This window comes from Aotus nancymaae, unplaced genomic scaffold, assembly GCF_030222135.1.
Source record: "Aotus nancymaae isolate 86718 unplaced genomic scaffold, 86718_ANA_hifiasm-v0.15.2.pri h1tg000003l, whole genome shotgun sequence".
Classification (NCBI taxonomy): domain Eukaryota; kingdom Metazoa; phylum Chordata; class Mammalia; order Primates; family Aotidae; genus Aotus; species Aotus nancymaae.
The window spans coordinates 72,985,174-73,005,283 of record NW_026988414.1 but is presented as its reverse complement, the minus strand read 5'-3'; the positions used below and the strand labels follow the sequence as shown (position 1 = coordinate 73,005,283).

The following is a 20,110-nucleotide window of genomic DNA, read 5'->3' as shown; positions in this document are numbered from 1 at the left end:
AAGACAGTGAAAGCCATTAAAAAAAAACCCCAATTAATATTAGGCCCTCTGAGACCCTGCGATCTGTTTCCTCTCCTCAGTAGCATTACCCTGCTCAATTGCTGCCTTAATCCCAGGCCATACATTGGGATGTTGGAATTCAGTGTTTACACACAGGATCAGCCTTCAGTTGCTATGATCAACTTCAGTATTTTCATATAATCACTTTTTTCTTTCCTTAGTTCTTGAATTATTAATTCCTTGAGAAGAGTCTAAAAAATAGTCTTTCTTCAGTATTTTTGGTAATCCTAATTTCTGTGCAAAAAAAGTCTGTTCAATTTTACCCGTGCAGAACTTTCTCAGTTATCTAAAAATTTCTCTATGAGAGTTCAGCGGAAATTCCCCTCCCCAAACTGGTTCCATGCATGACTGTGAGTTAAGCTTCACCACAGCATGTTGAGGGTGTACCAGGAACCCAAGTTAGTAGCTCTCCTCGAGGACCCAACTTTTGTAGGGGGTCATCGTCTGGTTCCTGGTGTGCCTCCACAGTCAGCGGCAAGGAGCACAGAAGAGGCTGCCTTCACCCGAGGGCAGCCGTTTTCATCGTGAGGACGGTGGGAAACCGCTGGGATGTGTCTAGAGGGGCCGCTGGGAACTGGCCCTTCTGGAGGGAATGGTCGGAGTGGGAGGGGATCCGGGGTCCGCCATACGGCCGAGTGTCCAGCAGCGCGTTCCAACCTGGCAGAACCGATGTACTTCATACGCTCCTCAGGAGAGCGCGGTAATCACCAGGCAGAAGACTGACGGGAAATGGGACCCTCGCCAACGAAAAGACCAGGGGTCCGGACGCCGGACGTTTCAAAGAGCGCAGAAATCACGCCCTCCCCAAAACAGGAAGTTTTACAACTAGCGCTCCACGTAGACTGGCTGTTTATAAGGGGGCGGGGGCCACAGCGGGAACTGCAACTCCCAGAATGCAGAGCGGAACTTCCGGTTTCCGGCGCGAGGGCCAGAGTGAGTGTTTACACCGGCGACTGTGCGGCCGGGTTCCTTCCGCGGGACGGGTGAGGGCGCTGGGCCCCCGGGCTGCGCGGGCTCGATGTATGTCAGCTAATTAGCTGGCCCCACTGGAGCGGTGAGGTCGCCACCGGATAGTGTCCCTGCCCCATTACTAGCTATCTCTGACCTTGGGCCAGTGACAGTCTTGGTTCCCTCATCTGTAAAATGTGGATGATAATGCCTGCCACAGGGAACCATCATGAGGATTAAGTGAGACATGGTATATAAAACGACTTCCTTCTGGCATAAACCTGAGGTGGAAGGTACTTTGAGGATGCTTTAAGGTCTGCTAGGCAGCTTCACAGCCTTTTCTTTCCTCTTCCTTACCAGAGGTCTCTTTGGAAGCAATAATGATGACTGTAACAAGGACTTACCTTACTTTGCAAGATTCTTCCGCCGTCAGTTTCTGATTTATTTTCTGGGGTCCATATATGCCAGGCATATATGGGGACAAGGATGGCGAAAAACTTTAGTCTTTTGTTTTCAAGGGCCTCCAAGAATTGGGGTGGAGGAGTGGGCAAGCAGGTATTTGTAGCCATTTTGTTTTGAGGGGATGCGGGAACAACAGAGGAAAGAGAGGGGACTGAGGTTGTTGAATTTGTGTTGGTTTCGGTAGGATTTTGCTAAGAGGCCAAAAAGGGAAGAGAAATTACATGCACAGTTAGATGAGTGGAGGTGTAAAATAGGGGAGACTTTGTTATGAGTGTGTACTTAATGTTGCTCTGGCAAAGTAGAGCTTTGTTGGGGAAGAAAGCTGGCAGGTAAGCCAGGAGACGAAGTTTAAACTTAATTTGTATAGATGGTTTGGAGGCATTGGAAGAGTTATTTGGGGTGGGGGTGGGGGGCGGAGTCTCTTGTCCAAGCTGGAGTGCAGTGGTGTTACCTTGGTTCAGTGCAACCTCTGCCTCGGGTTCAAGCAATTCTCCTGCCTCAGCTTCCGAAGTAGCTGAGATTACAGGCGCCCACCACACGCCTAGCTAATTTTTTTTGTGTTTTAGTAGAGACAGAGTTTCACCTTGTTGACCAGGCTGGATTCGAACTTCTGACCTCAAGTGATCCACCTGCCCTGGCCTTCCTGAGATTACCGGCGTGAGCCACCGCGCCTGGCTTTTTTTTTTTTTTGGAGACGGAGTTTTGCTCTTGTTACCCAGGCTGGAGTGCAATGGCGCGATCTCGGCTCACCGCAACCTCCGCCTCCTGGGTTCAGGCAATTCTCCTGCCTCAGCCTCCTGAGTAGCTGGGATTACAGGCATGCGCCACCATGCGCAGCTAATTTTTTGTATTTTTAGTAGAGACAGGGTTTTGCCATGTTGACCAGGATGGTCTCGATCTCTTGACCTCGTGATCCACCCGCCTCGGCCTCCCAAAGTGCTGGGATTACAGGCGTGAGCCATCGCGCCCTGCCAGAGTTTCACCTTGTTGACCAGGCTGGATTCGAACTCCTGACGACCTCAAGTGATCTGCCCACCCTGGCCTTCTGAAGTGCTGGGATTACCGACGTGAGCCACCTCCCCGGGCTTTTTTTTTTTTCTGTAGAGTCTCACTCTATCGCCCAGGATGGAGTGCAGTGATGTGATCTCGGCTCACTGCAACCTCAGCCTCCCAAGTAGCTGGAACTACAGGCGCGCATCACCTAGCCTGGCTACTTTTTGTATTTTTAGTAGAGACGGGGTTTCACCATGTTGGTCAGGCTGGTCTGGAACTCCTGAGCTCAGGCAGTCCGCCTGCCTAGGCCTACCAAAGTGCTGGGATTATAGGCATGAGCCACTGTGCTCAGCCCAACATTGGAAGAGTTCTAAGCAGAGAAGTGACTTGATCAGATCTGTGTTTTAGAATGACGGGTTGTTAGGTGGCAGCATAGATATTTGATAGGGAGAGGCAAGAGGCAGGGAACTGGTTATAAAGCTGTTCTATTGCTTCAAGCAAGAGTTGAAGAAAATTAGGGAAAAGCATACAGAAGGGAGAGGGTTAGATGATCTCGTTCACAACTTTTGTATTAGGTTAGATGGTATTTTTATGTCCAAGTTAAGGATGAAGAAACTGAGGCCTAGAGAGCTGTCATCACAGTATGAGTAAAGAGAGAACCCCAGATTCTAGTTCTGGCCTCCTGACACTGCACCCTATGCTCCTCCAGCAGTGTCACACTGAATTGTCTCTCATTCAACCCATTGGTTGTTGCGGGTGGAGTAGGGTGGTGGTCTGTCTTTTAACCACTGAGGCTTTGTTCTTTTACAGGGAGAAAGAGAGAGCGCGAAAGAGAGAGGATGTCTCTCTCAGACTGGCACCTGGCGGTGAAGCTGGCTGACCAGCCACTTGCTCCAAAGTCTATTCTTCGATTGCCAGAGACAGAACTGGGAGAATACTCAATAGGGGGCTATAGTATTTCATTTCTGAAGCAGCTTATTGCTGGCAAACTCCAGGAGTCTGTTCCAGACCCTGAACTGATTGGTGAGTCTCTTGGGACTGGGGTTGGACTGCTGCTCTGATCTCTTTTGGGGTAGGATACTTCTGGAGTTACAAGAGTAAAGTAAGGGCTTGGGGTTTGTTGCCTCATAATGTTAACACTCTAGGGAAGTGAGTGTTGGGTAAATAGAAACACAAATCACATAATGAAACTATTGGTTGCCATTTTAGTCATGTATTATACTGAACTGCTTTATCACCAAGTTCTTTATGACACTGTCGAATTCTTTTTCTGAAACAACAGAAGTTTGGGGCGAGTTAGGGATGGAGGAGTAGGTCAGGGGAGGCTCCTCAGTATATTTGAGGGAGGTCTTAAGGGATGATTAGGAGGATTTTTGCTTGGTTGATTGATTAAAGGAAAGGCAGTAAAAAAGAAAATGAAAATGGCATGGGCAGTCCAGGTGGAGGAGGGAGGAATTTAAATACAATTGAATTACACTGGAAAGTTAATTTATAATAGCTAAAGGATCCAACTAGCAAAAAAGATGCTTTCAGTCATACCTGGACTGAGTTCATCCTGTTTGTTGTTGCATTTTTTCATTGATTTAAATTGGGCAGCCTCCACAATGTTAAGCTCTAGAGGTTTTCTATGGATAGATACTGTGTAAATCCTTTTTTTTTCTTCTGTTTTTGAGATGGAGTTTCACTCTGTTACCCAGACTGGAGTGCAGTGGTGCGATCTCGGCTGATTGCAACTCCGCCTCTGGGGTTCAATTGATTCTTCTGCCTCAGCCTCCTGAGTAGCTGGGATTACAGGCCCGTGCCACCACACCGGGGTAATTTTTGTATTTTTCATTTATTTATTTTTTGAGACAGAGTCTTGCTCTGTTGCCAGGCTGGAATGCAGTGGTGTGATCTTGGCTCACTGCAACCCACGATTCCCTGGTTCAAGCGATTCTCCTGCCTCAGTCTACAGAGTAGCTGGGATTATAGGCGCCTGCCACTACACCCAGCTACATTTTTGTGTTTTTGGTAGAGACGGGGTTTCACCATCTTGGCCAGGCTGGTCTTAAACTCCTGACCTCGTGATTCACTTGCCTTGGCCTCCCAAGGTGCTGGGATTACAGGCATGAGCCACGGTGCCCGGCCTTAATTTTTGTGTTTTTAGTAGAGACGGGGTGTCACCATGTTGGCCAGGCTCCCAAAGTGCTAGGATTATAGGTGTGAGCCACCACGCCTGGCCAGATTCTATATAGATCCATTTTATGAGTTTATGTTTGCAAATGGTTGTTAAAATGTATTTAATTGGCTGGGTGTGGTGCCTCACACCTGTCATCCCAGCACTTTGTGAGGCTGCACCAGGAGGATCCCTTTAGCCCAGGACTTAAGAAACTAGCCTGGGAAACATGACAAAACTCCATCTCTACAAAAAACTACAAAAATTAGTTGGGTGTGGTAGCATGTGCCTGTAGTCCCAGCTACTCAGGAGGCTGAGGCGGGATAATTGGTTGAGCCCAGGAGATCAAGGCTACAGTGAGCCATGATCGCACCATCGCACTCAACCCTGGGCGACGGAGTGAGACCCTGTTTCCAAAAAAAAAAAAAAGGTATTTATTAAGTTATTAAGAGTATCTTTTAAAACATGTATCATTCTCCAGCTATCTGTTCAATCAAAATAAAGTTCTCAGGGGACAAAAGCCATCTAAATTTGTTTTGAGGAGCAAAATATAAGTGGACAGTTCTATTTTTAGATCTGATCTACTGTGGTCGGAAGCTAAAAGATGACCAGACACTTGACTTCTATGGCATTCAACCCGGGTCCACTGTCCATGTTCTGCGAAAGTCCTGGCCCGAACCGGATCAAAAACCGGGTGAGTGAGAGTTGGCCCTTAGACAGGCAAAGTTTCTGTAATATTTGCAAGGGAAGGGTCTGTGTGTTCTTGAGGCACAAGCCTGGGTGGAACAAAGGGATGGTTTACTGAGCTGATGATAAATGGTATCTTTATTACTTATTGGATTAGACCATGCTGATAAACAGAGGCCAATTTTGACCTTTTTACTACCAGCATCACTAATAGAAGGAGATTTGTTTCTCTACCACTTTTTTTTTTTTTTTTTGAGACAGAGTCTCACTGTATTGCCCAGGCTGGAGTGCAGTGGCATGATCTCGATCTCGGCTCACTGCAACCTCCACCTCCCGGGTTCAGGTGATTCTTGTGCCTCAGCCTCCTGAGTAGCTGGGATTATAGGCACACACCACCATGCCCGGCTAATTTTTGTATTTTTAGTAGAAATGGCATTTCATCATGTTGGCCAGGCCGGTCTTGAACTACTGACCTCAAGCCATCCGCCCCACCTCAGCCTCCCAGACTGTCTCCACTCTCTAAGTGCATTATCCATTGTTTTCTAATGGGATAGGGAGTTTTAGTCTACTTAAACTCCTTCAAGTTAACAGTTTATTTTTCAGTGATACAAAGTAAACTTTGTATGCTTTTGTTGTTATTGCTGTTCTAGTTAGAGAAAAGCTGGAAACTTTTGGGATTTTTCTTTTTTTATTTTGAGACTGAATCTCGCTCTGTCCCCAAGCTGGAGTGCAGTGGCACAATCTTGGCTCACTGCAGCCTCTGCCCCTGGGGTTTAAGCAATTATGCCTCAGCCTCCTAACTGGTGCTACAGGTGTGTGCCACCACGCCTCGCTAATATTTTGTATTTTTATTAGAGACAGGGTTTCACCGTGTTAGCCAGGATGGTCTCCATCTCTTGACCTCGTGATCCACCCACCTCAGCCTCCCAAAGTGCTGGGATTACAGGCATGAGCCACTGTGCCCGGCCAACTTTTGGGATTTTTCTAATATTGCAGTTTGTTCCCTTCTTAACAAATCTGCCTACAAACTGCCTCAGGTGTTGATTTGTTCAGTCAGCTAACTGCTCTTGCTATACTGGTAATTTATTTTCCTGAAAATATTCAAAGAATATTTAAATAGCTCTTGGAGAAAATATACAAAGCCTCGGATGCCTTTTTGGTTTATAAATAGAAGGTGCTGCTTGGAATTCATGATTTAAATTTTGCATTTGTGTCTTAAAAGCCTCCCCAAGAATAAAGCTAAGCTGTGTAAAAGAGATTAGCTTTGTTAAACTGGCAGGTTGACATCTTTTTATAATGTTCATGATTGCTGTGACTAGTTATCAGTTTGAAATTTACCCCCTTTTCAGTTCTAACCATAAAAGACAAAAATGTCTTTCATACCCTGATGGGAAGTGAAAAAGAGAAAGGGAACCCCTGACATCCAGGCACTCAGCCAGGCCTTAGAGTCCTTTTGGGGGACATGAACTGTATAGCTCACTAATATCAGTCAAGCCCACTCTGAGACCGCTGTGGATTAAGACAAAAACAAGATCCCTATCATTGCTGAACAGAAACAAAGCCATGAGCATTATCCAAACCACAAAAGTGACCAAGCATCTTTCTGTCTCAGCTGATGAGAGTAACAGCTGCTTCTTTGCCAATACAGCTTCCACCTTGCTCTAGTTTTCCTTCCTTCTAGGTAAGAGTTATTAAGATACTCAATTATAAAATCACTCCCACTGCCTGAAAGCATCCTATCCAGAGTAAAACCTCACTTCTATAAATTTCTCCCCAGATCACCCAGACAAAACAAAATCCTATAAGAAGTCCTTTTTAATATCCTCTTACTGAGACAGCCCATGGTTTCCTATGGTATGCATTCTTCTTTCTGTACTAAGCAGTAAACCCAGCTTGTTTAAATACAGGTATGCCCCTCAGCTCTTTGGCTGGAGGGCATTGACAGAAGGAAAATAACATTTGTAGCTACTGTGAGCCAAGTTTTTTCCCTTTTATACCTCATTTAATCATTACAGTGGCCCTGCAGGGTAGGTAACAGCATTAGCATCTTACGGAGGAAGAAAAGGGTTAGAAAGGCATTTATTCAAGGTCGGCTACTTAGAAAGCTAATGCGAGAGCTGGGATATAGACCAGGGGTTTTCCTGGCTCAAGAGGAAAACCATTTCCATTGGGCTGGCTGCCTTCCACTTCCAAAGGATGAACTTAGCTCAGAGATCTTACAGAGACAGCCCTGACTCTTAGCTGAATACTGGCTTAAGATATTAAGAGTCCTTTTCCTCGCACCTTCTACCTGGAGGATTATTTTTGAAACAAATGGCCTTTTTATTGGAAGGTTAAAATAAACTTTTAGATCTGTGAAGAAACTGTTTTGTGACAGTGTTTTAGGTATTTTCTCCTTGAGTGCTTTTCTTCACAAAGGAATCACATTTTTTTGTTCTCACGCTAGAGCAGAGCCTGTAGGAGGAGAACTCGTTGTTGTCTCTCTTCCCACTTGGATCGCTTTGGTAGTTCTCCATAGCAGGTCACAAAGCCCTTCGGGACCTCACCTTAGCCTGCTGTTTGAGCCGGGATGTGTACCCCGAGCTCCAGACACAAAGAATGACTTGCCGTTCATTGAAAGCACCACATTCTTTTATTCTCCCATGCCTTTGCACATGTTCTCATTTAGGCTTGGAATACCTTCACCCCCCAGTAAATACCGGCTCTCTCTTTGATGCCCCTTTCCAATGGGAGGCGGCTGTCCGTGTTCACCTTCCCTCTCAGTGGTGGCTGTCTGCCTTTATGTTCCTGGTGCCCTAGCTGGGATCCACATCTCTGTTGAGGTCCTCAGCATGGCATTTTGTAATTGTGTGTTTGATCTAGTCTCATTTCTTTTACTACCCTGGGAGTTCCCTGATGGCAGGGATTCTTATTTTTCACATTCTAGTTCCATGCCCAAAGTCAGGCATGGAGTAAACGCTTAGTATATGTTTGTTGAATGAATAAATTAGGTCATTTACTTAAGATGACTATTTTTCAAAAGACAGCCTCATGATCAGGACTGTCGATAAGAATGTGGCTACCACACTGAACCCCGGGGGTGCTCTTCACCTGGCTTTGGGAGTGGTGCCCCTGGAGTTGTACGCAGTCTGTACAGTCACAAGTAGTAGTCCTTGGTGAAAATACTTTAAAAAGTGTGACCCAGGGCCGGGCGTGGTGGCTCATGCCTATAATCCCAGCACTTTGGGAGGCCGAGGCACATGGATCATTTGAGAGGTCAGGAGTTCGAGACCAGCCTTACCAATATGGTGAAACCCCATCTCTGTTAAAAATACAAAAATTGGCTGGGCATGGTGGCTCCCACCTGTAATCCCAGCACTCTCGGAGGCTGAGGTGGGTGGATCACGAGGTCAGGAGTTCGAGACCAGCCTGGCCAACGAGATGAAACCCCGTCTCTAATAAAAATACAAAATTTAGCCAGGTGTGGTGGCGGGCACCTGTAATCCCAGCTACTCGGGAGGCTGAGGTGGGAGAATTGCTTGCACCCAGGAGGCGGAGGTTGCAGTGACCTGAGATTGCGCCACTGCATTCCAGCCTAGGTGACAGAGTGAGACTCTGTCTCAAAAAAAAAAAATGCAAATTACCTAGCAGTGGTGTTGCACACCTGTAATCCCAGCTGCTTGGGAGGCTGAGGCACAAGAATCGCTTCAACCCGGGAGGTGGAGGTTGCAGTGAGCTGAGAACACTCCACTGCACTCCAGCCTGGGCAAGAGGTGAGACTGTCTGAAAAACAAAAGCAAAACCCCCGAAAAACAAATGTAATTATCTAGAATTCCTGCAGTGGGATGTTGATCAGAGCACTATCTTTCACGTGGTAAGATTCTCCTCCGCAGGAACTTGAATGTGTTTGTTTGTTTTATCTGTGGAAGATGCTTACACATAGATGTAAAGATGCTTACTAGCAGTTTTCACATCTGTGGCACAAATGGGTTTTTCTGAGTGCACTCCCATTCTTAAGGGGTGATGAGGGAAGGGAATGCACAGAGCAGGCTGCTCCTTGGCACATGCTGAAATGATGTTGCCGTGTCTGTGGCAGAGACGGGACCTGCACTGTAGGATAACTCTGAGTGTCTTGTCCTCCAGAACCTGTGGACAAAGTGGCTGCCATGAGAGAGTTCCGGGTACTGCACACTGCCCTGCACAGCAGCTCCTCTTACAGGGAGGCGGTGAGTGTGTGCGGCGGCCCCCAGCCAGGACTGTAGGAGAGGGTGTGAACGCTGGCTGGCGAGTGGTGTGGAGTGGGAGCTGGAAGCCCGTTGCCGTGGCAACCAAGAGTTCCTTGGGGAGTTTTTGCCATGTCTGTGGGCCTCAGTAGAGCCCTGTCTTTCCCCAAAGAGCATGTCGCAGTCAGGCATTGTTGCTTCTCTCTAATGATAATGATACAACCTGCCCGTATGGTGACAGCTGAACAATCCACACACTTTCTGCTGGGCCTCATTCTTTGACTTCGGCTGAACTGCCTGCTTACCACCCCTTGACCTAGATGTCCTCACTGGGGAAGTGGGCTGATGTCTTTCTGTAGGGGAGTTGAGAGGCAAAATAGTACAGCTGTGAACTTAGCAATATACACAAATATGAAATAATAATTGTAGAGAGATTGAAAAGGACTTTTGGAACCTAGAGAAAGCTTTATTATCAGGCTTGTAATGAGAGCTTTTATTTTGGAAGCATTAAACTGTAGGTGGGGAAAAGGAGCACGGAGATTGAAGGTTTACTGTGGTCTTGCCTTTTTTTTTTTTAATTGTTTGTTTCCCCTCCAGTAAGCTATGATCTTAGAGCAAAAAGAGGTTCATCTGTTTCTGGGGCTGTTGTTCCATTGTGGTGATGTACATGCACGTACTTAGAGGGAGGAAGTCCTTCGGCAGAGTGTGGGCATTTGATGAGTGCATTGAGCTGGTTAGAGTGCTCAGCCCTCCCCATTTCTCCGGCAGGTCTTTAAGATGCTCAGCAATAAGGAATCTCTGGATCAGATCATTGTGGCCACCCCAGGCCTCAGCAGTGACCCCATTGCTCTTGGTAAGTGCAGGATTGAATTTGAGGAAATAGGAGTTGCTGGAAAAGGAGAACAGGAGAAGACAATTCCTCTAAAGAGACTTGGACCATCTTTTGAAGAGTCACTGGTCTTGTGGGAAGAGAAAGAGTAATCAAGGTGTGTTTAATATACCAGCCCTTTAAGAGCTCTCAGTCCCACAGAGAGATAATGGCCTAACATCATAAATAAGGGTATGAGGATGCCAAATGAGGACAGCAGTTAGCCCAAATCTTAGCAATCAGAGAAGACATCCTGCACACCTTGAGTAAGAGAAGAACCCAGAGATACCAGGGAAAGAGACAGGTGTGTTGGTACCCAGTCTGTGATGTGACTTAAGTTCGGGGGAGGTGGAGAGCAGGGGACCATCCTCACTAGAGCAAGATGGGGAGTACCTGAATTGTGTTGCTTGGTCTTTGTTTCCTTTACTTCTCATGAAGATTGCCTTGGTCTTGTGTCCCTGTTGAGCTGGTTGCTCTGAGACCCAAAGCCTCTTCTCCCTCTTGGATCTGGCCAATTTCCTTTCTCTGAGGTGAGCTCTGCTCTTTTTCAGGGGTTCTCCAAGACAAGGACCTCTTCTCTGTCTTCGCTGATCCCAATATGCTTGATACGTAAGTGTACCTGTCATATAAGAGGGTACCTTCTCTCTGCTCATGTGCTCAGGCCAGAAGCCTAATTGTCACCCTGCAGTCTGCTCTGGGAGCCCATCCACAGCCTATCACTCAGTCTACCCTCTAAATACGTCAGGGGGTGAGAAAGAGCAAAGTCCAAGATCAGGGCTTTCGTCAAGGGTGTTGGGAGGAAGCAGGATTCTGAGGGAAAGGGTTTTGCCTGCCAAGCTCAGTTTAGGTTTCGTTTGGTAGAAATTAGGGAGCTTTTCTAGGATTTTAAGCTGGGGAAAGGAGAAGCAGGTGTGCAGATCTGTAAAATGTCAAAGCTGGAAGGGACGTGTCCTCTTACTTTGCAAGTGAAGAAAACAGCCCCACCCTGGGAAGAGAAGGCACCTGTCCAGGGTCGCCTGATGTAGTTGTGATACCTAGACCAGAGGCTCCTCAGGTACTCAGGCCAGAACCCTGAGCCTCCCAGGCTGCACCTTTCCCATCATGCCTTGCCTGCATAGAGGGTGAACAATTTGTGGTGGATCCCAGGAACTGAAGGCCTTGCTTCTGTTGCTTGGGGCAGATCAACAGGAAGATAAAGCTTCCTGGCGGAAGATGCTGAAGACTGAGGAATTTGAGGGCAGGCACAGGTGGCTGCATTGTTGTGAGGGGGCACCCAGAACTCCTGTTATGGCTGAGGGTGCTCTTTCTGAGCCACCCTTGGGTTTCTTCCTGCTTCTCTCCTAGGTTGGTGCCTGCTCACCCAGCCCTCGTCAATGCCATTGTCCTGGTTCTGCACTCGGTAGCAGGCAGTGCCCCAATGCCGGGAACTGACTCCTCTTCCCGGAGCATGCCCTCCAGCTCGTATAGGGATATGCCAGGTGAGCCCCTGAAAAGCGTAATGTGGGCCCCTCAGGAGCCGGCAGTGGCCCAGGAATTTGCTTTACTCAGCAGCTATGTATAGTGTTGGCAGAGGGCGTTCCTTGGGAACTCTCAGTTTGAGTCAGGAAGTGCATCTGTCCTGTAATTTTCCGAGGGGAGAGATGAAAATATGAATTTAGAGAGTAGCTTGAGCTGAGATTCTGGAGCTGCGCCTGTGCCTTTCTGTTCTTCCTCCTGAAATCTGTTCATCCTCCTCCAGGTGGCTTCCTGTTTGAAGGGCTCTCAGATGATGAGGACGACTTTCACCCAGTGAGTGGCCTGCCTGACTGACATTTGGGGGAGATGGTGCTGGGAATGAGCTGCTTCCTGGGACTTGGAACTCCCAAGGCTGGGAGATGGACACAGGATACTGCGGGGCTAAGACCATGTCGTATTATTTCTCCTTTTGGATTCTTTTCTGAACCTGGGAGCTTAAGAGTTTCCCCAAGAACTGTTTCTGGAGGGCGCTGGAGTTCATTTGGGAGTTTCACAGTACTGCTTCCCTGATTCTGAGTGTCTTCTTTCTCCAGAGCACCAGGTCCACACCCTCCAGCAGCAACCCCAGCTCCCGCCCAGCCTCCCTGGGGTACAGTGGAGCTGCTGGGCCCCGGCCCATCACCCAGAGTGAACTGGCCACCGCCCTGGCCCTGGCCAGCACTCCGGAGAGCAGTTCTCACACACCGACTCCTGGCACCCAGGTATGAAGACAGGGCTGGGAAGATCAAGGCTGGGCCCCCCAGGGACAAGCTTCCCAGCAGTAGAGTAGATTTGCCTTTGCTGACCCTAGTGCTAGATCTGGTTTAAGCTGAACCCTGGAGTTCTGGTCGGGATTTCTTACTGCAGCTTGAGTGACCTCCCCTTCACTTGCCTTGAGGGCTCAGAAATCTAGATTTTAACACAGTCCTAAATAGTCCCTCCTATTAGTTCAGAAGACTCTCCCCTCACACAATGGGCCCTTCCTAATCCCTGACAGGGAGCAGATATCACCAGCTTAAGCATTTCTGGGTGACAAGGCACTTCAGCTTTCAAGGCCATCTCTCCCAGTGCTGGGATCCTAGGCTTAGACAAGGGGCTCAGTACAGAAGAGAATGGAACCTTTCCTGCCCACATAGAGAGCTTCTAGGTACCTTTGCTGGTTGCCTCATGGCAGGCCCGTGTTAGGAGGCAGAAGTTGTGTCCCTCAGGAACACTGTGGGGTGATATGACAACAGCGGGTGTCTGCTGTAAGATCGAGATGGCTCTGAGGGTGGCACTGACCACTGATTTGTCTCTAGGGCCATTCCTCAGGGACCTCACCAATGTCCTCTGGTGTCCAGTCAGGGACGCCCATCACCAATGATCTCTTCAGCCAAGCCCTACAGCATGCCCTGCAGGCCTCTGGGCAGCCCAGCCTCCAGGTAAGTCTTCTCTACCCCCTGGTTTCCATGTGGCATCCTTGTTACTTTGGATGCTGAGCCTTTTTTTGCTCTCTGGTGGTCCTTCACACATGGCATGCTTCATTCTAGGAACAGCTGGAGCATGGCAGTGGGACAGGTGCAGAGTGTTGCCAGCAAGGGCACACTCTCAGACCATACACAGTGGTCGCTATAGCTTCTCCTGCCCCTAGTGACCATGACCTGACTCCCTAGACCACCTGGCTTTGACAATCATGGCCATTTCAGTCATTCATTCATTCCGTGCGCATTGACTGAGCATGTGCATACTAGGCCCGAGTCCAGATGCTGGGCTGGGGAAAGCTGGTTCTCATCCCTGCACCAGGCATGTGAGCTGGGGAGCAACAAGGCAAGAAGTCCAGCTGCTCAAAGTGAGGGCCGAGGTCAGGACAAAACTTTTCTGAGGGAGGGGTATTTAAGCTGATTGTCAAAAGAATTAGTTAGAAGTTAGCTAGCCAGGGAAGGGGTGTTTGAGGTAGGAAGGGGATGATTTCCAGGTGAAGGCAGCTACCCGTTTGTGCACATGTGTGGAGGTAAATGTGACATACTCAAAACTACAAGGCTAGGATGCAGTGTCCAGTGTAGAAGATCTGCAGATGGGGCCAGAGAAAGAGAGCAGGAGCCTACACGTGAGGGGCTCGAATGCCAGCCTGAGGAGATTAGACTTGATGACTTGATGTAGCAGTCACCAGGGAGCCACGGGAGGCTTTTATTATTTATTTTTTGAGACAAGGTCTCACTCTGTCACCCAGGCTGGAGTACAGTGATGTGATCACAACTCACTGCAGCCTCAACTTCCTGGGCTCAGGTGATCCTCCCACCTCAGCCTCCTGGGTAGCTGGGACCACAGATAACGCAGCAGAGTGCTGGGATTCCAGGTGTGAGCCACCACGCCCATCCCATGCAAGGCTTTTAGGAGGGGAAAGGTTATCCTAGCAGCTAAGTGGAAGACCTGAGGGGCCAGCATTGTCATTCACAGCTCCACACTTGAGCGGTTTGCTTCACGTATGTTTTCCTCTATTCCACACAGGAAGCCTGTGGGTAGAGCATCATTCTTGGAACTTGTCTGGGGTCATAAGGCCATGACGACCTAACAACAGGGTTCAGGCCTGTGTGGTTTTCACTGCTCCATGTAGTCCTTATGGACAGTGAGGGAACAGGAGCAGGATGTGTGAACAACTTGTCTTCTCCATTCTTGCATTTCCCCTGTTGCCAGATGCCTGTTTACTTTATTTCCCAGCTCAGAAGCTTTCACGGGCTCCACCTGGCCTGTAAAATGAATTCAGATTGATGTGTGTGGATTTTTTTTAAGCCTTCTCCATTCTTACCCCTGCCTGCCCCTTTGACTTTGTGTTCCTTCCCCTTTGCAGTGCCTTCTTTTCACATGTGAACACATTGTTTTCCCTAAATTGTGCAAGTCCCTCCTGTCATGAAATAGAGATGTTAATGAAGCTATGAAAGTACTAGAAGAAAATAGGGGTGAATTTCTTCAAATCCTTGTAGTAGGGAAGGGCTTTCATGGCTGAACCTCAGCATCCAGGAGCCATTAAATAAAAGTTAGGCATTTTGAGTTCGTAAAATGAAAATTAAAAAAAAAAATCTTACACTCTACAAATAGATATAGCTACTATATACCACAAACATTTAAGATGTTTAAAAAAAGGTGAAAATTTCTGCATAGCAAACCAAAGCAAACAAAAAGCCGAAGCAAAGTCCGAAGGCTAACAATAGACTGGGAAAAAAATCTGTAACATCATCACATAAAGAGCAAAATCTTGCTGATGTGTGTGTACACATAGCTGGAGAAGGAAAGTAATTTAGCCTTTTGGAATTCAGACAGTGAGTAATTGTACATTCTCTTTTGATCCTTATGCCAAGATTTCCTTTTTGTATTGTAGAACTTTGGATTTGTTCTCTTAACCCTCAAGCCTATCTTTTAAGTCTTCCTAGAAGCACGGTGTTCTGTGGAACTCAGCATCAGCAGCTTTGCTGGGCACTCCCCCGTCTTCCTTTCCTTCCCCTGAAAGCATAGACCTAAGTGAGTCTTCACTGGGATCCTAGCTAACAGCTTCTGCCTGCTCCTGTCTTTCCACAGAGCCAGTGGCAGCCCCAGCTGCAGCAACTACGCGACATGGGCATCCAGGACGATGAGCTGAGCCTGCGAGCCCTGCAGGCCACTGGGGGGGACATCCAAGCGGCCCTGGAGCTCATCTTTGCTGGAGGAGCCCCATGAACTCCCTGCTTCCCCCAAACCCGCAGCAAGTTGTAGAGGCTGCTGCCCACGGGAGGCACTCATGAAGGTGCCTCCATCTCTCCCTTCCCCAATATACCTGATGGTCAACTATCCTGCTTTGTCCAGTGATTGACCTTTCTGGCTTATCTGAGTCGGTGGAGGCAGTAGGGCAAGCAAGGTGTGCTGTTTTGATGTTGTGGCATCAGGGAGCAGGGCTGGCCCCTGGTTCTGGGCCCTGGGTGGAGGATTTTAGGCCCTATATTATGGGATGCTGTGAGATACCCATGTTCACTTCTGGGAGAAGTTTCCAGCAGTAGCCCCCAGACTCTTTGGGGCTTTGGATTTTGGCAGCTTCAGGTTGTACCGAAGGCTAGGCAGGGCTGCCACCCAGTCTTCAGGGTGACTGCTGGATTACAGCTATGCCCAGAAGAGGCTCATGCTTCTGAGACATCGACAGTCCAGAGAGTGGCTGGGTGGACTTTCAGGGGAAGCAAATGGAGGGAGCTTGCCTTCCACATTTCTCTCTCTCTCTCAATGGCTTGCAAAGATTTCCTTGTCCTCCCCCCAGCCTACTCTCACCAAGCATTTTTGACGCTTGTTCGGTAATGATGCCAGAATCCTGGCCTCAGCGCTTTGCCAGTAGGCAGGGCCCTCTTTGTCCTGAAGGCATAAATACAAGAGCAGTTAAATAGCAATACTAAACAACAACACCAGCATGAACAGGGCTCAGCTTTAATATTGAAGAGAGGGCACCAACCCCCAAGCTGCTGCTCCATCTGCCTGTGCTCACTCACGTTCCCCTTGGCACAGCGTTCCCTGTGGTGTTCCCTGCGGCGTCGCGGACGTGTCTTCAGTACTTTGCTGGGAAAAAACTTCTTCCCCTCAGATGGTGTTTTGGTTCATTGGGGAACTAACATGGGTGGAAAGGGGCTCAGAGGTCTGTTCCTGCCCTGTGCCTTGGCAGACGTTTCATCTCCACATTCCCAGTCGTGGTCATTTGGTTTCTGCTTGTCTCGTCCAGAGGCAAAAAGTTCACCACTTACAATCACAGCTATTCTGTCCTTTTAACTATTCGCCAGGGCATTACCCCTTGGTCTAAGGTCCTCTGCCCTAAGGAACTACTCAGAACAAGCCTGCTTTCCCTTCTACCTGAGTTTTAATTACTTAACGGAATTCCACATTAGGGCTTTAGTTACCTATGGAATGCCATGGTGGGTCATTGACGTGCCCCTTTGACCTGTCCTGGTTTTGGTCCCCAGTACATCCTGTTTTCTCTGGATTATCTCTGATATATCAGTGATACTCTTAAAGTCCGCATATGGCCTGAACAGCATGTTATTCTTTGCTTCTTCCAGAAAACTTGAGAAATTTCTGTGTATTTGCATTGACAGAAAAGACTCAGAACTCTCTGGGCTTCTCAGTGCCAGGCCTCTGTATGCTTCAGTGGTCTGCCTGGAGCCCAGCTGCCTACTTGTGGTTGGGAGCAAAGACCAGGAAGCTCTGTCTTTGAACACAGTGTCTCTTGCTTGTTTGTGGTGGAAGCAAAGGCCACTCCCATCCTCGTGGGTGTCTTGGTCAAATGGGCTGACACAGCCCTTTCTATGCCCATGATACAACCTGCCCAGAGCTGGTTTCCTTTCTGTGGCAGCTCTTACCCTGCCCCTGAGGACTGCCTTCAAAGGTGCTGGGGTTCCTTAACTCCCCCACCCCATTATTCTGCGGAACATTTGGGTCACCCTGCCCTATCCCTTGGACCAACCCCCAGTACCAGTTATACTTCTTCCCAGAATGGAGGCGTCCCCACGGTTTCCCTTTCCCTTCTTTGTTGGCTCTTTCCTCCAAGGGCTTGGCAAGCTGGCTTTGCTTCCTGCAGCCATGTTTTGAGTAGTCTTACGTTGAGTCTGATAAGTGCCCCCATGAGCCTGGGGCTTTCCATGAGCCAAGGACTCTTTCGTCACCATTGTCCTTTTCATCCTTTCCTTTTCTTTCTTTTTTTTTTGAGACAGAGTCTCGCTTTGTTGCCAAGGCTGGAGTGCAGTGGCACAATTTTGGCTCACTGCAACCTCTGCCTCCTGGGTTCAAGCAATTCTCCTGCCTCAGCTTTCCGAGTAACTGGGACTATAGGTGGACACCACCACGGCCGGCTAATATATGTGTTTTAATAGAAATGAGGTTGGCCAGGCTGGTTTCAGACTCCTGACCTCAGATGATCCACCCATCTCGGCCTCTTAAAGTATTAAGATTGCAGGTGTGAGCCACTCCGCCCAGCCCCCTTTCATCCTTCCGACAAACACTGACTGAGGCTCTACTCTGTGATGGGTAAACATGAAGGTATCCTTGCTCTGACAGACCTGTGTTGTTGGTAAGACAGACAAACAGATGTTTATGTTAAAGTCTAATGAGAACTGGGCCAGGCAAGTCCAGGGGCTATGGCGCTCACAGGAAGCGGGGCTAACGTGGGCTGGGGGTGGGGTGTGAGGGTGAGGGAAACCATGGAGAAAATGGCACTACCCTGAGACCTGAAGGGTAAAAGAATTGGGCAGGAAGCTGTATGTACTGAGGGGCTGGGAGTGGGGAGCAAATCTGGCTTCTGTAGCCCTGACTGTCAGGCTGGCTGGCAAGGCAAGCGGGTGGGCAGAGGCTAGATCGTTTGAAGCCATGTAAGGAGTTCAGACTTACCCTGGGCAATGGGCATCACAGAATTGCAGTCGGGGAGAGTCCAGTGTGTATTTTAGAAAGGTCGTTCTGGCCGCTGTGTGGTGACTGTTGGGAGTAGAAGGCTGGGGGTGGGCAAGCGTGAGGGAGCAGGGGAGGAGGCCGTGGCAGTGACCCACTTAGAACTGCGGTAGGCTGACCTGGCAGCATGGCAGTGGGGAAAGAGAGGAGGAGCTGGAGAGCTTCAGGAGTTAGAACTGGTATCAGATCCTTGGGAAAGGTGAGTATACTGTTGTCTCCGCTGAGCAGATGGGGACACCAAGGTTCCAAGGGGTGAAATCATCTCTCCACAGTCTCGTGAGTAGGAAGTAGACAGGTAGGCCCAGAAACTCAGGTCTGTCTTACTCCAGAGCCGGCGCCCTTCCTCCCACTGCCCTTGGCCTCTGAAGTGTAGAGGAATAGGAGGTGATGAGGGCTTAGATCCGGCTGAGGAGCTAGGGCTTTAGCCTGCGGGCAAAGAGCACCCGTGTGGCAGCTTCAGGCAGGGCAGTGGGGGACCAGATCTGTGTGTGAGATAATCTGACAGCTGTGTGGAGGCTGGATTTGTGGGAAGTGAGACTGGGGGTAGGCGACCAGCTAGGAGGCTGGCTGGATCCTCCAGATGGGACACGGTGGGGGCCTCAACTGGAGCTGCTGCAGGGGAGCTGGGTGGAGGAAGCTGTTAGGTGTGAAGGACAGGCTAGTTCTGGGCGCCGAGAGCGGGGAGGCAGGCAGGATGTGAGCGGGCGGATGGTGGTACAGCAGCAAGAATAAGGGACTGGGGTGACGATTTCGAATGAGGTGCCATGGGACAGCCAGGTGGGGATGTGCATAATTAGAGACAGTTGGATGTCTTTGGGCTGAGGTAGTAACCAGGAAGTTCTAAGTTGAAGACAGGGCCTGTGTCATGTGAGAAGGCAATTAAGCTTTTCAGAGAAAGCTAGAGGAAAAGGGATACCCACTGAGGAGTTCAGCTTTATAGGAAATGGTGACTGATAGATGTGAGACATGGAGTGGGGGCAGGAGCCACTGCTTCTGGGAAGGTGAGAGCAGGAGCCAGCGAAGCTGAGTGAGTGGAAGGAACTGGACAAAGAGGGCATGCTCAGTGGGGTCAGATGCCACAGACAAACCTAGTAACAGAAGGGCTGACCTTGGATTTGCTGACTTGTGCCATGGTGACCTTGGAGAGACATTCTAACGGAACTGGAGCCAGATAGCAGGGGTTGAGAACTGAACAGGTGAGGGGCAAAGGATGCAGAGAGGACAGGGGGCCTCGCTGGTGAGGGAGAGGATAGTAGTTAGAGGGGAGATGGGATTGCGTGTGAGTTTTTGCAGTTCAGCAGAGGTGAAGTTGGAAGTGATCACAAGAACTTTTCTAGGAAGCTGAGGGAAAAAAAGGAAAAGACCCTGAAATAGAATATGCAAATATGTAGAGATGGGTGAGTTTTCTAACAGATCCGTTCTCCTGATATAACTCAAATTTGGCTGGGCTGGTATGGGCTGGGCTGGCACAGCTTGCTGGGCACATGGGCCCCAGATCTGCTCCTCGCCTCAGCCCCATCTGGCCTGGGCCCCAGACCAAGCTCTCAGAGCCCTACCCCGAGGTGGCTTCTTGTTGCTGTTGCCACAGACTTTGGCGGTGAGTGTTTGGTGAGGATGTTGGGGAGTTTACTCACGCCTCCCTCTTTCTGCTTACCCAGCCTCTCCAGCAGGTGGGGTCCCATCTGGCCCTGGGCTAGGCTTAGGTCGGTTCAGCTGTGCCCCTGGTTCTTCTGGGCCTGGGCCTGTCTCGTTCTGGTAGGCTCTGAGGTCTCGGAATAGAACTCAACTTCTTCCATGCTTGAAATGCTTTCGTGG

At 49.0% G+C, this 20,110-nt stretch overlaps 1 protein-coding gene across 6 annotated transcripts; it reads left to right on the top strand.

Annotated features, from left to right (window-relative positions):
- The first annotated feature begins 948 nt into the window (after positions 1–948).
- On the top strand, positions 949–15,672 carry UBL7 (ubiquitin like 7). Of its 6 annotated transcripts, none has more exons than XM_012475911.2 (11): positions 949–993; positions 3,274–3,486; positions 5,193–5,312; positions 9,428–9,510; positions 10,276–10,360; positions 10,927–10,984; positions 11,720–11,853; positions 12,114–12,163; positions 12,424–12,591; positions 13,168–13,290; positions 15,422–15,672. In XM_012475911.2, exons 1-11 carry the CDS (start codon positions 954–956, stop codon positions 15,557–15,559), a joined length of 1,212 nt encoding a protein of 403 aa, XP_012331334.1. In that variant the 5' UTR covers positions 949–953; the 3' UTR covers positions 15,560–15,672. The 6 variants fall into 6 exon arrangements, with proteins under 6 accessions (XP_012331334.1, XP_012331335.1, XP_012331336.1 ...); XM_012475912.2 differs by having other exon boundaries at positions 964–1,043; XM_012475913.2 differs by having other exon boundaries at positions 991–1,114.
- The last annotated feature ends 4,438 nt before the right edge of the window (positions 15,673–20,110 follow it).

Excerpts from the sequence above, each read along its gene's own strand:
- UBL7 (XM_012475910.2), top strand. The coding sequence starts at position 1,256 with ATGGTATATAAAACGACTTCCTTCTGGCATAAACCTGAGGTGGAAG. Across the intron at positions 9,511-10,275 it reads GCTCCTCTTACAGGGAGGCG|GTCTTTAAGATGCTCAGCAA; the intron begins GTGAGTGTGTGC and ends TTTCTCCGGCAG. Across the intron at positions 10,985-11,719 it reads GATCCCAATATGCTTGATAC|GTTGGTGCCTGCTCACCCAG; the intron begins GTAAGTGTACCT and ends CTTCTCTCCTAG.